Source organism: Anoplolepis gracilipes, chromosome 7, assembly GCF_047496725.1.
Source record: "Anoplolepis gracilipes chromosome 7, ASM4749672v1, whole genome shotgun sequence".
NCBI classification, from domain to species: domain Eukaryota; kingdom Metazoa; phylum Arthropoda; class Insecta; order Hymenoptera; family Formicidae; genus Anoplolepis; species Anoplolepis gracilipes.
Genome location: NC_132976.1, coordinates 8,696,733 through 8,713,781, shown reverse-complemented (window position 1 = coordinate 8,713,781; position 17,049 = coordinate 8,696,733). Strand labels below are relative to the sequence as shown.

Sequence of the window (17,049 nt, the reverse complement as noted above, 5' to 3'; positions counted from 1 at the left end):
TAGAAAATAACGTTAAGAATATTTTTTACGGTTGTCTCACTTGAATGATACATTTGTCTATCGCACTTTTTAATTTATTTATTATGTATATTGATAACAGATAAAAAAAATAAAAATTATATTTATGTAAAATGGGGCCAATGAATAAACATATGATTATAAAATTTCTACCGTAGATTTAAAAACAAATTTATTAATCGTACTTTTCTCATTAGTTATGCTAATAGTTAAATAGTTACATGTGCAATATAATTATATTTTATATAACAACATTAAAAATACTTTCATACAATGATAATAATTATTACTAAATAATAATAAAGCGCATATAATATAATATAATATAAAGAGACGTGTATATATATTAAAAATTTGCAGAAGAATCTCAAATTGCCAGAAAGATTTGTTAAATATATTATCCCATATAAGATGCGTTCATCAAAAAGTTGTAACAAGAGGCGCATTTAAAACCTTGATATAAAAAAAAGCTGTAAGGTAGAAATAAAAATTTGCAATAGTTACTTTTCTAAATAATACTTTACTAACAATAAGTATTATTTTTCTAAGTAATACTTTGGAAGAATATAAAAAAACAATATACTCTCCAATATATTCTCTCTTTGTTCCTTTTATATTTTACAAATATCATTATACAAGATATTTGAGTTTTTTTTATATTACTGGTTCCAATATGGTTTACCAATATTTATTTTCCAATTGAGAACATTCTCCTCCCTTTACTTCTCTGCTAGAAAGCCTTCGATTTAAGTTAATAATTTTATCTTTCAAGAATTTATCTGATTAGCATAACAATTATCTGCTTATGGCACAATTTCCTGCTTATATTAAAATTGCAGCTACTGTGCTAATACATTTGAATCAATATATTAACTTAATTTATTTAATTTATTGCCAATATCTTTTCGAAGAATATATATTATAATAAAATACAATAAAACCTGACACTATAGATTACACATATGTTGTTCGCTTAGTAATCACTGACACTATAGACTATATTGTTTGTAGCAGTCATGCTTAAGTAGAAGACATAAAACGAAGAAAGAGCAATCTGTGCGTACATACATGACTGGAAAGGGTAGCTTGTTATATGTTACGTATATAATAACAATATTAATTTAAAATCTCTTAAAATACAATAATTTGAAATACAATATTTATCTAAATAACACTTTTAATAAATTGTCAATAAATTAGCATATTATAATTCTAATGTGAAAATTATATATCATTTAATACATATTTATCAATATTTTATAATATTTATCAATACTATCTATTTCTCTTTCTATCTACACACCGTCTATCTTAAATTGTCCAGACCAATTTTACATTACATATCAGACTTTTTGGAAAGTCAAAGAGAAAGAACAATTATATATATTTCTTTGAAAGCATTTTAAAATTGTAAAACTCTGGTGATCTACATTAGGAATATTTATTATTAGTTCTACTAAATAATGAAATAATTTCTATCAAGATGAATAATATCTATTAATTTACGGACGGTGCATTTAATATGATTTGATTCCTTCTTTATATCAAATTAGTTATCACATACTCTGTACAACGATTGTTCAAGATGTAAAATTACGAGTTTGAAACTTTTATATTTCACTGATTATCCACGCCATTTTTAAAGATTAATTACTAAGAAATTTTTCGTGTTCTTTTTCTCTTATTGTTTTAATAAAATTCTCAGTCTCTTACCACATACCACAAAGAACATGATGAATATTTACCTACTTGTCCAATGAAACTATGTTTTTCACTATAAGTCAGATTTTGTGAGAGGTCTTCTTGGCCATGTATTTCTTTCTAAAAGTTTCTCCTTCGCCTCCCACAATTGATTAAGTTTTTCGTTTAAAGGTGCAGTGTATGTTTCTAGCCACTCTTGTATTGTATAATTGTCATAAATATCTTCCATGGCTGTACGCATTTCTTTCTCAATATACATTATTTCCATTTTATGCCTGTCCAAATCAGTGACTGCACGTTCAACATAACTAGGATTTGCAAAAGAATATTTAATATTGTATGGTTTTAACCATCCCTTGTAGGTATTATCCTGTTCCATTTTCATTACTTCTTGTGTTAAAGAATAAAGACGTAAAATAGCTGCATATACCGACATTCCATGAAAACTGCATTTGGTCCAGCCATACTGCGGTTCTGGTATGCTCAATGAAATCACACCGTCGCATTGCAAAATTTCAGATATATGACTAGGTAATTCTACAGGGAAACCGTTTAGATCCGATGCTTGTAGTACAGCTAAATTAATAGCGAGAGATGGTAAGCCCACTGGCAGCAATTCACAAAGAACACTAAAGTGATCGTATCTCTGCCATCCAGTTAACATGACACCTTTAAATGTAATTTGATTTGAGTATCTATGAATAATTTCTAACCAACCTTGATGATTCCCTATGTGATACGAAATGTCTGTGTAATATCTGTCTGGTGAAGTGGCTCCTTTGAATGCAGTTGCAACCCAGACTTGCTTCCATACCGCAGCATAACTTTCCCACAGTTGATCAGTTAATGTCGTAGCAGGATCAGTAGTGTACTTCCAAATAACTGGTTCTACTGTCAAGTGTAAACCTCTATCAATGATTTCTTGTGGTGATATATCACGAAATTCATCGTCCCACATAAGTACAGTCAGTTCTGGATATTTTTCCTTAATATATTTGACTACTGTGGAGACATGATCCAGAAAGAGCTGTCGTTTGCCCCATTGCTTTTTAGACATAACATCTAAACATCTTGAGCATTCTCCTATCTGATAAACTTCATCCGCACCTATGTGCAGATATTTCGATGCTGGATGTGCAGATACAACTTGGTTTATCATTTCATATATCAATAGAAGCGTTTTATTATACGTAGGGCACAAGACTTGCGGATAATGTGGAACTTCCCTGAAGTCTTTATACTTATCTAATTTGAGAACAAATTCCATATGACCAAAAGTTTGTATCAACGGTATAACAATTAGTTGATTATTCTTGGCTATATTTTGAATTTGTACGATATCTTTTCTGGAATAAGAATTGCCAGCATGAATGTCCTCGATACTATCAGTAAAGGGAAACATATCCTCGTACTCCACAAGTATACCGGTGGCTCCTAGCTTTCGCAGCAAAGGAAACAGATAGTTATAATAACTCATCTTCGGGGGAGCACCTTTCAGGTCTAGATGAACGATCTTGTGGCCTTTGAACAGTGGACTACCATCTGCAAATGATTTATCGTAAATTAATTCGTTAAACAGTTTATTCCTATCATTTTTTAAATCTCCCATCATCTGTACTTGCTGCCTACCGGCAGGGTTGTCCGTGAGTTCACCTGGAGAATACATATCCTCTGCTCTCAGTCTTGCACCAATCTTGCCTGACGATATCTCATCAATCTCGTTACTCAGTATGTGATATATGACAATCAATAAGATGAAGCTGATGGTTACGATGACCATCAGCGAGGCTCGACCTCGTAGACGCGTCATGACGTCGGGAAAATCCTCGCTCTGCACTCTCCGGAAGATCGAGTCGTCGCGAGTTTATCGCGTTGTCCGGTCCATCGTTCACGTGAGACAGACGCGATCACTTATCGAGAGACGCGAGGAACGTACTCCGCGTTCCTCGTCGATATGCTCGCATTCCCGCTTCGCAAGGATGAGAGTTGTTCTTTGCCTTTTATAATGCAGGATAAATCGCGAGAGTAAGCCTCTATTAGGGATTAATTATTAAATCGGTCTCGTCGAATGGAAGAGGGAAAGTGACTTGTATGATGGTCGAGATTTGAGATTTCTGACACTTCTGACAGGCGCAGTACAAACTACGCGCGCGGTCTGTCGGCGCCGCCGAGAGACAGGACGCTATTTTTTGTGCACGCAGATGCATTCTCGCTGATCCGTGAGATGTATGTACGTACGATAGCGTAGCACACGATAATTATATTGATTCTTACATTTTACGCTACGTCGAGCGATAACATAATCGACAATTTAAATTTTCAGTAATAAATATTAAATTTCAGTCCTATATCGCATGTTAAAACATGTGATAAACATTACATTAAAGGCATAAAACGATCAAATAAATATATATGATGTTTTATTAATTATTATAGGTTTATATTGTTATTTTTTATTAGTTTTATCTGATTTTTCAAAGATAAATATTTCTTTATAATAGAAATTAATTAATTAGTAATAGTGAATTAATAATAAAATTAATAGAAATTTGAGATTTTTTTTATCAAGTTTAACGGTTGAACTAAAACTCAAGAATAATATTATCGCTATTGTTTGTGATATAACTTGATATACTGCATTTTGAGAAAAATAAAAAGAAAATATTATTAGTAATTTCTGTTTTACCTTGTGCGTTGCAAGTTTTTCGAATGATGATTGGATGCAGCTTTATTCATATTGTTTACACATTTCTTTATTCTATAATTAGAAAAAGAACAAGTATATATATGATTCTTTATTCTATAAATAAAAAAAGAACAAGTATATATATATGATTAGAAAAAATACGAAAGAGAAGAAAGACAAGTTTATTTATAATTAAAGAAAGATAATACGTACGTTTATTATGCGTTTATAATTGAATAATTAATAGTTTTGACGAGCTATTAACTCGATTGAATTACTGAAATAAGGACATCCTTTCGAGCGACAATACCGAAAATAACCCACAATCGTTGGTAATACGATCTTGTCACTATAGACCGTCCATGCTCGCGTGTCATTATCGCAATGCATTTCCGTCACGCGAATATTAATCAAATATAAATTCACCGGATGCGTGCACAAGCGTACGAATAAATAACGCGACATCACCGAACACCGAACAAAAATATCGCGGTTTGGCGGTAATAATCTCACTTTCGCGCGCATGCGTGAAACGCGTCATCGATCATGTGACCAACTTCGACAGATCCATGCCTATTAGATGAAACATAGAGCCGCTTCTTACATAGCGCCCTCTACAAATCTTCCAGGAGTATTTATTATTGTCTTTATTCCACAAAGTATGTATGCTAATGAGACTGGACGTTACTGCGCATGCGTGAATTTGTCCAAACTTTGCAACTCGTTGAGTTTCGCTTCTCGCTAATTGTAAGTCACAACTGAATTGGTAAATCATATAATCAAAGTGTTTATATATTAAATATTAAATTACATGGATTATTATAGATTCTTTTAAATAATGCATGAAATCTTTTGCGGTAAATATAAAGTCATATAAGTAAATTGTATTTTTTAATGATAAATAACATATATTTACATTAGACACTTGATAATGACAATAATTATGTTAAAATTATTCTGTTGAAAGTCCACATACATATTTTTCAAATTGACCTAAAATTGCAAAAATAATTCACGTTATGTCACAATTAGGTAATATATACATATATGTATTAATAAAAATGTAATGTATATTAGAAAAATATATTGCGCGCGCAAAAACAGAATATTGTTGATCGATTATTATGACAATGCATTAGCGTTCAAACATCGCAAATTATAAGTGTACATTTCCTCATTTCAGCCACCATAAAATGGTTACATCATGCAATATGCTCAGGAAGTGATGCATTGTATCATTGATGAAGGAGAGAGGAACATTTCGTAAAAATCGAATCTCCGGTCGAGCAAGTAGCGGTATATACGTAATAGCACCATATCTGATCATTGTGCAAAGGTAGGGAATGTAAAAGTAAATTGTCTAAAAACATTGAATGATACAATAAAATTTGTCGGAAAATATTACTATTTTGCTCTTAATTTATCGATTATAATTTAAAATTTCTTTCGAAAGGGTAAAAATTAAATTTTTGGAAAAAAGGGACAAAATTAAATAAAGTCAGAAATAAGAATATATACAATAAATAATAATATCCTGAAGTATTCTTTGATATTAGTAAAGAATATATTTACGCGCTAAACCGAACCATGTAACTTGAAACACTCTGCCTTCTGTAATCTTAATCCAGTTTACTCATCAGTTTCCACGAAACGTTAGGACACCCGTTAGACGGTTAATGAACATGAGTCATGCGTGTCTGTGGTTGCGAAGGGAAGCAGGGAAGTCTGATTCTAGACAATAAAACTGTTTAATATGATGGTACAATGCGCACAAATTCGAGATACTGCAGACGAGAGTGTAATTCAAGGTGAAAGGTACGCCGATATACGTACGCAATATAGTATAGTAATCTACGCGTTATTTTTTCTACACTCTTTGTTGAAGATGAAAAGAATTTCATGAGGAAAATTTCATGGTCCTCTTCGAAGCTTTCTTGTTAGTTTTTTAATATAAAAATATACTGTTACATAAAAGCACTTGTATATATTTTATTTCTTTAATTGCATATTAATTAATTAAGAGTAAATGACATTAGATGTTAAGATCTACTACTCATAGAATTTTTAATATTAAATCAATACTCAATATCAAAGAAACCGAATCTATATTATCTTGATCTTCTCCAGTGCATCCTAAGATAAAATTGCGTGAAAGTTTATACTTTTTGCTATAGACCTTATATACACGTAATATACATAAATCGTTCTTCTGCGTAGTTGCATAGTATTCTATCATATAACATAGGTATATGATTCTTTCCCTTTTACTCTTCTTTTTTCTTCTTTTCAGCTGAAAAATTGATTATTCATAACGAATCGTTAATTATTATATCATTGACACGCATACTCGCAATTTTGTTAATTATCATCTCATTGTAATATTGAATTGCTCACCTGATATATAACATGACTCGGAGACTCACATCACTTTGTTCTGAAAATTTAAATGCTTGCACATCATGTTTTTATCATTTTTAATGTGAAGCGAGTTTCTTACTAATCTGCAAGTCAAAGTTTGATTACAATATATTTCATGCACAAAACTGAAATTAAGTCTTGAAAGATCAAATAAATAATAAGAATTTTTTATATATCTTGTACTTTTCTTTGAACTTTTTTAATAAATAAATTTTTGGGAAAATAGTGGAGAATATATATATATATATATATATATATATATATATAATGTACAATATACTTAATAAATAATTATCTGCATCTTCTTTATGATAATGCGATAATAATCATCTGCATCTTTTTTATGATAATGCGAAACCATGACAACAATACGTTTCCGTTACGACTTATACGGGACAAAGAATTGTTGGACGATTATTCAGAAATATATAATGACTCAACGTACACAGAGTATGTTAAGCACATATACTTTCGCGATTCTATATATGTAGCTGTACACGAGACTGTATGGGACTGTATGAGACTGTTATCATCATGCAGAGTTGCTGTCTGTCGTTATCTTACATAGAATTCTTCTAAGTTATCTTGTTATCTACAATATGTCGCTTAAGAGTCGCATCTGTATTTTTATCGCAATTAAGCCATTTGTTGCCGAGATAAAAATTCTTATAGAATTTGAAAAGATCGACCTTCTGGAAAGAAAGTGACATGGTCAGAAGAATGTTTTTAAATAAAATTGTGATATGTAATCGTTGCGTTCTGTATACAATAAAGATTGTAACAGACTTTTAACATTCAATGAATTTATTATTCTAAAATTTCATTGTTACAATTCACAGTTTGATAATTTATTTTCATAAAGATTCTCATTTAAAGAAGATAAAAATAATTTATTGATAGACTTAACAATTGTCATTTTTGTTTAACAAATTTAATATTGAATATTAATGCTATTTTAAAATAATTTTGTAATAAAAAAATTTAATTTTATATACCTATCTAATATTATTTAGATTGAATTAGCTTATTATCGGTGTAAGTTTTGTCATTTTATAAGACATTCGCTTAACAAAAACGTTCATATTTTTTCTAGACCTTGATTTGTAAAATTTTTTAGCGATTCTGCTGAAAAATATATGAGTTTTTATTCATTATTTGTAACTTTATACGCGTCACTTTCTATGTACTCAGCTGCTGATTAACTGCGTAAATTCCTTTAAAAAACGCGTCGAAAATATACTCGAAAAAAATTATCTGATTTTTTTAAGTTTTTACTTACATTGAAATGAGAAAAGACGAACAAAAAATTCTTTCTCTTAATCAATGAATGACTCAATCAACTGCAAAGGTCATCGGTCAATAAGAACTTTTATTACTTTGCTAAGAAAATATGTTATTCGGTCTTACTTTTAAAAAAGATGCATACCGTGTAATTCGTGCTGTATGTATTATATTTATTTTTTTAAGAGATACTTAATAATTTTTTAAAAAGTATGAGAAAGATATAAAAAATATTAGTAGCATTTACATTTTACATTATCAAATCTTTGCGTATATAATCTCTTTCTTAATTTTTATATTCGAAGTGTTATACTCTAAATAGATTTTTTTCAATAAGATTTGATATACTGCTCAATTGCACTCTAGCGCACTAATTTTTCTTTCTCTTTCTTTCTCTCTGATTACGTTAGCCGAATCGCATAAACTTCATCTTCATCATCGAACAACGTTACATGTCAAAAATTATACCGCGTTACACATTCTGCGGAAGGTATGCGTGCACGCACATCCGGGGTCGGCTGACTTTAAGGAAACGACGCTCTCGTATTCCCGAAGCTCTCTTTCACAGTGCTGCGAGACTGCAAGATAATGTAATGTTACAACGAGACGTGTGGGGAGTCAGTATGCTTGCGAACGCGCGCGAGTGACAACGTGTTTCGGAGTTTCGGACCACGACGAGTTTCAATGTGTCAAACGTATTGACAAATTAATTATTTTATCCTCGCTTAGTGGTGTATCGAACAAATGTGAGTGTAACCTATTTATTATTTGTGTAAGAGAGAAATATCTGCTATCTTTGCGTCAGTCATTAATTTGGATACAAATTAATCACGACTTTTATTTTACAACAGAATATAATTAGGAGAATTGCATTTTAAATTTATACAACACGCTACTTTCTTGTATCAATGTAAAAAAATAGAGATAATACATAACAAATTGTAAAATATAATATAATATAAAATATAAAATAATACGTTATAAACGTGTCAAAGTGGTACTACTTATGTTTAAAACTTTCAATCACGATTCGAAAAATATAATTCAATGTTTCAATGCTTCATAATTGATTCAAGATGTCTTAAATGTCGATTTTCTAAATGATCTAGTGTATAATGAAACAAATCGTCGTTCTTTAATGTAAAAGAGGAAAAGTGAAAGGACCTCTCGTATTTTCTGATCTGACGTACGATCTGACTCCAAAGTTCATTATACATACAGCAGTGCGCATACGACGTCGTGATCAATAATTAAAAGTCACTTGAGTCTTTGTTTTAAATTACTCTTGTGAGTGAGAGTGAATTGATAGTCGTTGAAGGACTGTGATTGGTATAAAAGAAATAAAATATAAAAGGAAATAAAATTTACATACTCCCTAAGTGTAAATTTAATCGTGTTTCGATTTTGTATCACGTGGGTATTCATGAAATATTATAAAAATACTTTTCATGTTGAATTTATTTCTACATATATGAATGTTCTTAATTTCATGTCAAAGATATCTTATTAAGTAAAAATTTGACATATTTATAATCCATGAAGAAAGAATTAAAAAATAAGATTAAATGTACTTTAAAAGACAGACTTTTATATATCTAAATTATATCAATCATATAATAAAATCTTAATAATTTTCAAATTGTCAATTAGCAGATCAGAAAACCTGCTATTAAAAGGATATTTGACGATTTAAACTGTTAATATTAACAGCAATAAACTAATTATACGTGTTTTTCAATTTATCATTCATTTATTTTTTAATTGTTTTGCAATCATGCAACACATCATTTCAAAATATTCTCAACTTATCATTCCTCCCATTATGAGTCATTCACACTGTAGAGATATACTTTATCTGAAAGTATTACTTCTTACATTTTTGTAGTACAGTACGATATAGTATGTAGGTGTAAAAGAAATCCGTGGTCTATCAATTGTATTTTATCAGACACTTTACTAGCTACTTACTGCTACTTTGCACTAATATTGGATTCGCGCCAATACTTGTGCATGTATGCTGCATGCACGTAAAATTACATAGTGTACTATATGACACAACGATCAATGACGCTAGTTACACTGTAGCGAATAAAAAAAAAAACAGACAATTGCAAGTGTCAGCCAATCGATTAGAACAGTGTATAATCACGCTATTTCAAAACTTTCTTCCTTTGTAGACATAGAATATTTATTTACATAACGAGTAATTTCTCTCCACAAGAATTTCTATACCTTTTCTGATAAATGTAAAGTTTATAAAACACTTGTTCGTGTAATAATAGTAATTAAAGTTTGATACAATCAAATAATGATGAATTTAAAATGAATTAAAAACGAAATTTGCAGCCGTATTTTACTTTGTTATATATTATTATTGATATCTCTTATTCAAATAGTTACTTAACTTTAATAATTAATTAAATATGACTCTTACATATGTTTCTTTTTTGTTTGCATTTTATTTTAAATTTTAATGTTTTTATTATTTTATTTCTAAATTTTTTGAGCTAAACAAGTCTTTTTTTTTAAGAGTACGCTCCTGTTTATTCAAGTATCGATTTTGACACTGGGACGCCTTTTTGCCATATTTAAAGGCTAATTAGCGCTGAAATAGTTAATTGGCTTCTTTAAGCGTTCTAATGCAGAGGGTTGTCCCTATTCTATTAAAAAGTGTTTTGTCTCGTCTTCGGGCAGGCGAATTTTTTGTTAGACTTTCACGAGATAAAGCTAATGTAAGAGTATAGGGGCGTTGATATAGCAAAAGCCAGAACAGTAATTATGCACGACATTATCAAGAAGCAATCGCAACACCTGGCGGATCTTCGGGTAGGGAAAGCAGGCGAAACACATTCGACCCAACGTCGACGTCAGTTTAACGATCGACGAGCCGCACGAGTCCTGACACAGACGTACATTCCGACGAATTAACTTTAAATGGCCCGCGGGGGAGGCTCCCGCGAAGCTCAGCACGTGTGACTAAACCTAACTCGAGTAAACTTTTGAACGAATTCTATTTTAGAACCTCTTGTTCCGGTAATTCATGTTTTGCAGCAAGAACGATCGTGAACAATGGATGTTACCATAAGAATATTTTTTAATTAATCTCTCTATCTTTTCATATGTAAAATAATATAAAATAACAAATATATAGATATCTTCTAATATGGAAATCAATAATTGTGATAAATTATCACAATTACTCAAAATTTAATAATTTTTGATAAACTATGTTATAATATTTTACTCTCTCGATTAATTAAATTTTTATAAAATAAAACAGTTAATAGAATGTAAATATTTACTAAATAATGTTTGTTTTTCTTTTTGTTGTAATAATAAGTAACGGATTATACAATTGATTTAATTAAATAATATTATTTAATTCTTATCAGAACAAATTTAGTGTCTCAGTATTCGTGAAATCTAAATTAAGAGTAGGAATATTTTGACATGGCAGCTATTTTGAACTTGATTGCCAACGGCGAGACCAATATGTTTATTTTTCAAAATGTCCAATGTTATTAACCTTTAGCTAACAACTGATGGCAATATGTATATATATATATATATATATATATATATATTATGAATAATATTATTGATTTTTTATTGAATCACAAAATTATATATATAATCAACATGTAAATAACGTAAATAATAATATTTTTAAATAATGTAAATAATAATATTTTTACATTGGATGATTTATAAGAAGACTCTATCCGAATACATATTGTCATCGGTTGTAGCTAAAGGTTAATAACATTGGACATTTCTAAAAATAAACATATTGGTCTCGCCATTGGCAATCAAGTTCAAAATAGCTGCCATATCAAAATATTTTTACTTTTAATTTAGATTTCATGAATACTGAGACACTAAATTTGTTGTGATAAGGACTAAATAATATTATTTAATTAAATCAATTGTGAAATCCGTTACTATATACATATATATATACACGTACGTAAAGATAGTTTTTAGAATTTTGTATGTATTTATAACATTTGTCAAACATCATATAATTTCTCAAACATATATCAAATGTACTTATCAGAGTAAATATTACATTTCACATGATATTTAATACCGTAATAGAGTCTTGTGTGTCACTTGAAAAAATATATGATATCAAATGAGATTACACAAGTAAAAAAAGTTTTCAATCAATAATGTTGGTTGAAAGTCTCTTTATTTTTAATAGTTATAATTTTAATAATTATATGATAATTAATATAATTAAATTCTAAAATTAAATTAAATTCTTTTTACAAGGATATTTCCATTATCGGATATAGCATTTCGTTTATATAAATTTATCATATAAATATTTGGAAAAAGATACAAGATGGTTTAAAATACATTATTTTAACCAGGAAACATCTCTCATTACACTTCATTGTTGTTAACAGCGATAAAGCTTAATATCAAATGGTTTAACAAATACATTTATTTCCACAGTTGTCATGAATAAGACGGAATTCAACATCGTCTTGAGCACAGAGCCACCGAGAACGACTTCGAGCGTGATTCATTCTCACATTCCAGTGCCTAAAGTATCAGCTGCGATCAAGGCCCAAGAAAGATGTCCTCCAAAACGCAGAGGATCCTTCGAGAGGCTCGGTCGCGGATCCGTAGCCGCTCAAAGAGCGTCCTTCGAAAAGCTCGAGGCTTCTGTCGTACAGCTGAGATCGCGCAACAATAATCAACTGTCAACTTCAAGCATCGAAATGCGAGACTCGGAGGAGAAAACGATGTATGCAAACAAGACGAATGACTTCAAACTCAACAGAGATAACAACTTTATCGAGAACAAGTGGAAGAATAAATACGAGGACTCGGAAAAAAGGCGAAAGGTTTTGCTACAAAAGAATGAAGCTGGTAATTATTAAGCAAAATGATGCGATAAATAATCAAATAATTAATAATTTAATGATATCATGGACGAATACATTATAGATAATCGCTTGGCTAATTTTGCTAAAGTTTAAATTTTGAAATAACTGATAAAGTAAATGTTTGCTCGTGTTTCTTTTCGTTAATTAATATTTATATTATTGAGCAACTGAGTCTAATGGGAAAGGTAAAAAAAAAATAATGGCCGATATTTATGTATGATAAAAACAGATAAACAAATACGACATTTGTTGGACAGTTTGGCTTACAATTAATAATAATATTCGACGATGATGGATAGGATTTTAAATTTATCTATTTTATATTAGATCAATGATTGAAAAATGTTTTGATGACAAATACATACCGATTTTTTATGCATTATTTTTTAGGCCAAACAATATTGTTGATAATTTTTTCTATTTTCTATTTATAAAAAAATCATACGGAAGAAAAATTATAATCAAATAATTTTACATTAGACACTTTCCTAAATCCTTATATTCGTTGAGAAGAAGAAAGTGACTTAAATGATTCATAAATGTTTGTACTTGAGATAAAAACATGATTTCTCTTGTTTCTTTTAAGATTTCTTTTGTAGCGTCTCAGTATGATAAATCGACCGATGTTTCGGCGTCGATCTTTTTACAAAACTTTCCTTGACAGAAACTCATAAATAATGGAAAGTGCGTATACCACAAAAGAGATTATAGTTTGATTGACTCAGAATGTTGTATAGCTGATTATCATGTTGTGATTCACACACTTCTGCATGTAAAACGAAGGCAATGACGTTCTATTAGTCACACTGTCTATACGACAGAATTTTAAATTGATGTAGATAAAACATTATTGATACACGCTATTCGTAGAATTTGTATTCTTGGAACAGTTTATATTGCAATGATTGATTAATAATCAGCGAAGCATTTGATCAAGTTTATATGAAAAGAATAGGAATTAAAGAATAAATTGTTGTCCTGCTATAAAATTTTTCCAAAGTCGGTTGAATATAGCTCAGATAATTAAGCAACAAGTGCTTCATAAGCAATTCATGCATAATGTAACGCAATGCGTCAGAGATTGATCAAGGATATTTAAAAATAATATTTGAAATGCGTCAACAAAAAAAATAAGCAATAGGTAAAGAATATATACTAATTAAACTTTGTGAAATATTAAAATAATGTAAGTTTAAATACGCACATCTCATATATAGTAAACAATTTCTTGTCTCTTATAATTTATTTGCAAAATGATAACTATACACATATAATAATATTTCTTTAAAGAATGAAATAATATTTGATCTCGTAATATGAATTCTAGAAATGGGCAATGACATCATCGATCTCAACAGTTCTATATTCTTATATGACCCTAATCTGGTTGTCAGATGGCTTGATCATTGCTAACTGATTAACTTTACTTACAGCTGTTTGCATTTAATAAAAATAAAAAATGTATATATGAAAGAATGTATATATTAAAAGAATAATTTACAATTGCATTGTGTCTGTTTCTGTTTTTGTATTAGTCAGTAAAGACCACATAGATTTGGAGAAAAAATATCAACAACTGCAGAGAGAAAATAGCACGCTGCAATCGCAAGTTCAAGAGAAGGAGCATAAGCTGCTAAAATTGCGAACAGGTGTGTATTCAATCTTGAAGTCATCTCATACAATTTAACAAATTTTTTTATAAAACTACCGTCAACACTTGCCCAATTTTTTACAGTTTCGGAAGCAGTGTGTAAGGAATACGAACAATTAAAACATCAATATGACGTGGAAACGAATGCCATGCACAAAGCTATGCAACAAGCTTCTCAGGTAACAATCTGTTACAATCTCTTTTTATCAATGTATCATCAAGAATAATCGAGAGACTAACAATATTATTCGTCTTATAAAATAATTTTGTTATTAGTGGTATCGACAAAACCGCGAGCTCAAACGAAGATCCCAAATTATTGCGCAAAAACTTCTACATAATAATCCGGAGCAGTCGTTGGATTGTGACTTATCCGACGAAGTAGATACGAGTTTCGAGGATTTGGATGAACTGAGACAAACGGTAAAAGGTCAGTGCAACTTGTTTTGTTGCATATCTATATAAGATGTGAGATTAAAACACAATTAAGCTATGATTTAAGTTTTAAAATTTATAAATTTACTTATGCACAAACACTATAAAAAATTTATTCAAAATTGATAAAATAATCGATCTTAAATCCAACATTAAATTGCAGACCTGAGTGGTGAGATAGCACGGCTTCAGACAGAACTTCATTCAGCGCGACTTCAAGAATTCGAAGCACAGGAGCAGGTGACGCAGCTGACCACGCAGCTAGAAGAAGAAAGAGTCCTCCGACAAAAAGGTAAAATATATATCCTATAATTTTGTGACATGTAGATAAAACATGCTAAGCCGTCCAATTTGTCTTTATTACAGGAGAGGAGAAAATTAATGAAATGAAGGTTCACAAAGGAAATATGGAAAGAGTTTCAAAAATGGTGACTGAAGAGGTGCAAGCCTTAAAAACTCAATATGATCGCGAGAGAGAAAACGCGAAAATTTTAAAGATCGAAGCTGAAAAGGTGGGTCATTGATTATTATTTTCAATTTAATTTTGCTAGTACAACATAATTACATTTCACTTACAAATTGTGTTTGTAATATTATTTATATTATCACGTAAAGTAAAATTTTCATCATTTTCCTGTTTTAAAATTGTACGTGTTTATAAAAAATTATAGAAAAAATATTTTGAAAGTCAAATTATATTAAAAAAATATAAATATTTCTATAAATTATACTGATTAGCTTGATTTTTTAGGTCCAAAAAGAACGAAACGTCTTAGCACACCAAAGCGCTCTTCTTATGGCCGAAGTTGGAGATGATCCGAATGGAAGATTATTAGCCGTTCTACAAGAAGTGGAATCTTTAAAGAGATTATTGGAAGAAGAACGGCAGAATCATGTTTCCCAAGTACAGATGTTACAGGAGAAACTGGAAGAGAAAGAATCGAATGTGGAATTTGAAATTGTCGAGGAGAAACTAAAGCTCGCAGAGTCCGAGTTAGAGGTTGTTCTTCAGAGAGCCGAAAGGGCCGAGAAAGCGACGGAGGAGCTAGAGAACGTTGTTCAGTGTTTAAAGCAGAAAGTCAGCGAGTTAGAGGAGAAAGTCTCGAAACCGCCTCCGCCACCGTTACCTCCACCTCCTCCACCACTACCGATGACTGCTCAGTCATCGATAAAATTATTGACTAGGGAAAAAATGATCTTGGAGCGTTCGGCTGTAAGCGACATGGAGAATATGCTTGGCATTACGCCGAAAAAAACACCTACGGTCACACAACAACCTGGTAATTGTGCAATTAATTATTTTGTTAGTCAAAAATTATTCTATTATGAACATAAAAATTATCAATATAGTCACGAGATATGATATATATCAAATATTTTTAGCTATAGACGATATTATCAATCAAATCAAAGGCGGGCGTTTCACGCTAAAGCATACAGATGTAAGTATAGGAGTAGATTATGTAAATATCTAAAACATCATGAATATATTTATATAATAATATATTATACATTATAAATATATTTATAATGTATAATATAAAAAAGAATTTGTTAAACACTTAAATATTTTTTAAATTTTGATATCTGTTAAATATTTTGGAACATCTTATGTTTTTTAAATAAAATATAACATTATTTGCAATTGACTTTGTTATACATATATTTGAATAAAATGTTGATTTTAGAAACAAAGAGAAGAAGAACGGAAAAGACGGCAAGCGGAAAATACGTCGCCAGCAGTTTCTGAAATGTTAAATATTCTTGGTACTATGAGACGGAGAGCTAAGCCAATAAGGCAGTCGTTCAAATTTGCAGACGCATCATCATAGTGATGAATATTTGCTTAAGTAAAAATAATCTGTAATTCCAGAAAAGTTTGAGTCTCAAAATCAGCTAAATGTATTGTTAATATCTTTTTACAATATGATATGTATCCTTGTTTCATTTGTACATTTGTG

The 17,049-nt window shown here is 30.2% G+C and overlaps 2 protein-coding genes and 1 long non-coding RNA gene across 5 annotated transcripts; 2 read left to right on the top strand and 1 right to left on the bottom strand.

Annotated features, from left to right (window-relative positions):
- Positions 1 to 301: 301 nt before the first annotated feature.
- On the bottom strand, positions 302 to 3,888 carry LOC140667574 (hexosaminidase D). 2 transcript variants are annotated; one of them, XM_072895649.1, is made up of 2 exons: positions 3,373 to 3,888; positions 302 to 3,261 (listed from the first exon to the last, which is right to left on the bottom strand). In XM_072895649.1, exons 1-2 carry the CDS (start codon positions 3,527 to 3,529, stop codon positions 1,793 to 1,795), a joined length of 1,626 nt encoding a protein of 541 aa, XP_072751750.1. In that variant the 5' UTR covers positions 3,530 to 3,888; the 3' UTR covers positions 302 to 1,792. The 2 variants fall into 2 exon arrangements, with proteins under 2 accessions (XP_072751750.1, XP_072751749.1); XM_072895648.1 differs by having other exon boundaries at positions 3,349 to 3,885.
- Positions 3,889 to 5,173: 1,285 nt separating this feature from the next.
- On the top strand, positions 5,174 to 6,523 carry LOC140667896 (uncharacterized). The gene is made up of 3 exons (XR_012047081.1): positions 5,174 to 5,262; positions 5,589 to 5,741; positions 6,046 to 6,523. It is a non-coding gene; the product is annotated as an uncharacterized lncRNA (long non-coding RNA).
- A 2,170-nt stretch (positions 6,524 to 8,693) lies between these two features.
- On the top strand, positions 8,694 to 17,031 carry LOC140667883 (uncharacterized). 2 transcript variants are annotated; one of them, XM_072896218.1, is made up of 10 exons: positions 8,694 to 8,850; positions 12,566 to 12,985; positions 14,538 to 14,651; positions 14,738 to 14,832; positions 14,930 to 15,083; positions 15,252 to 15,380; positions 15,455 to 15,600; positions 15,840 to 16,368; positions 16,472 to 16,530; positions 16,777 to 17,031. In XM_072896218.1, exons 2-10 carry the CDS (start codon positions 12,571 to 12,573, stop codon positions 16,918 to 16,920), a joined length of 1,785 nt encoding a protein of 594 aa, XP_072752319.1. In that variant the 5' UTR covers positions 8,694 to 8,850; positions 12,566 to 12,570; the 3' UTR covers positions 16,921 to 17,031. The 2 variants fall into 2 exon arrangements, with proteins under 2 accessions (XP_072752319.1, XP_072752320.1); XM_072896219.1 differs by lacking the exon at positions 8,694 to 8,850 and adding an exon at positions 11,878 to 12,067.
- The last annotated feature ends 18 nt before the right edge of the window (positions 17,032 to 17,049 follow it).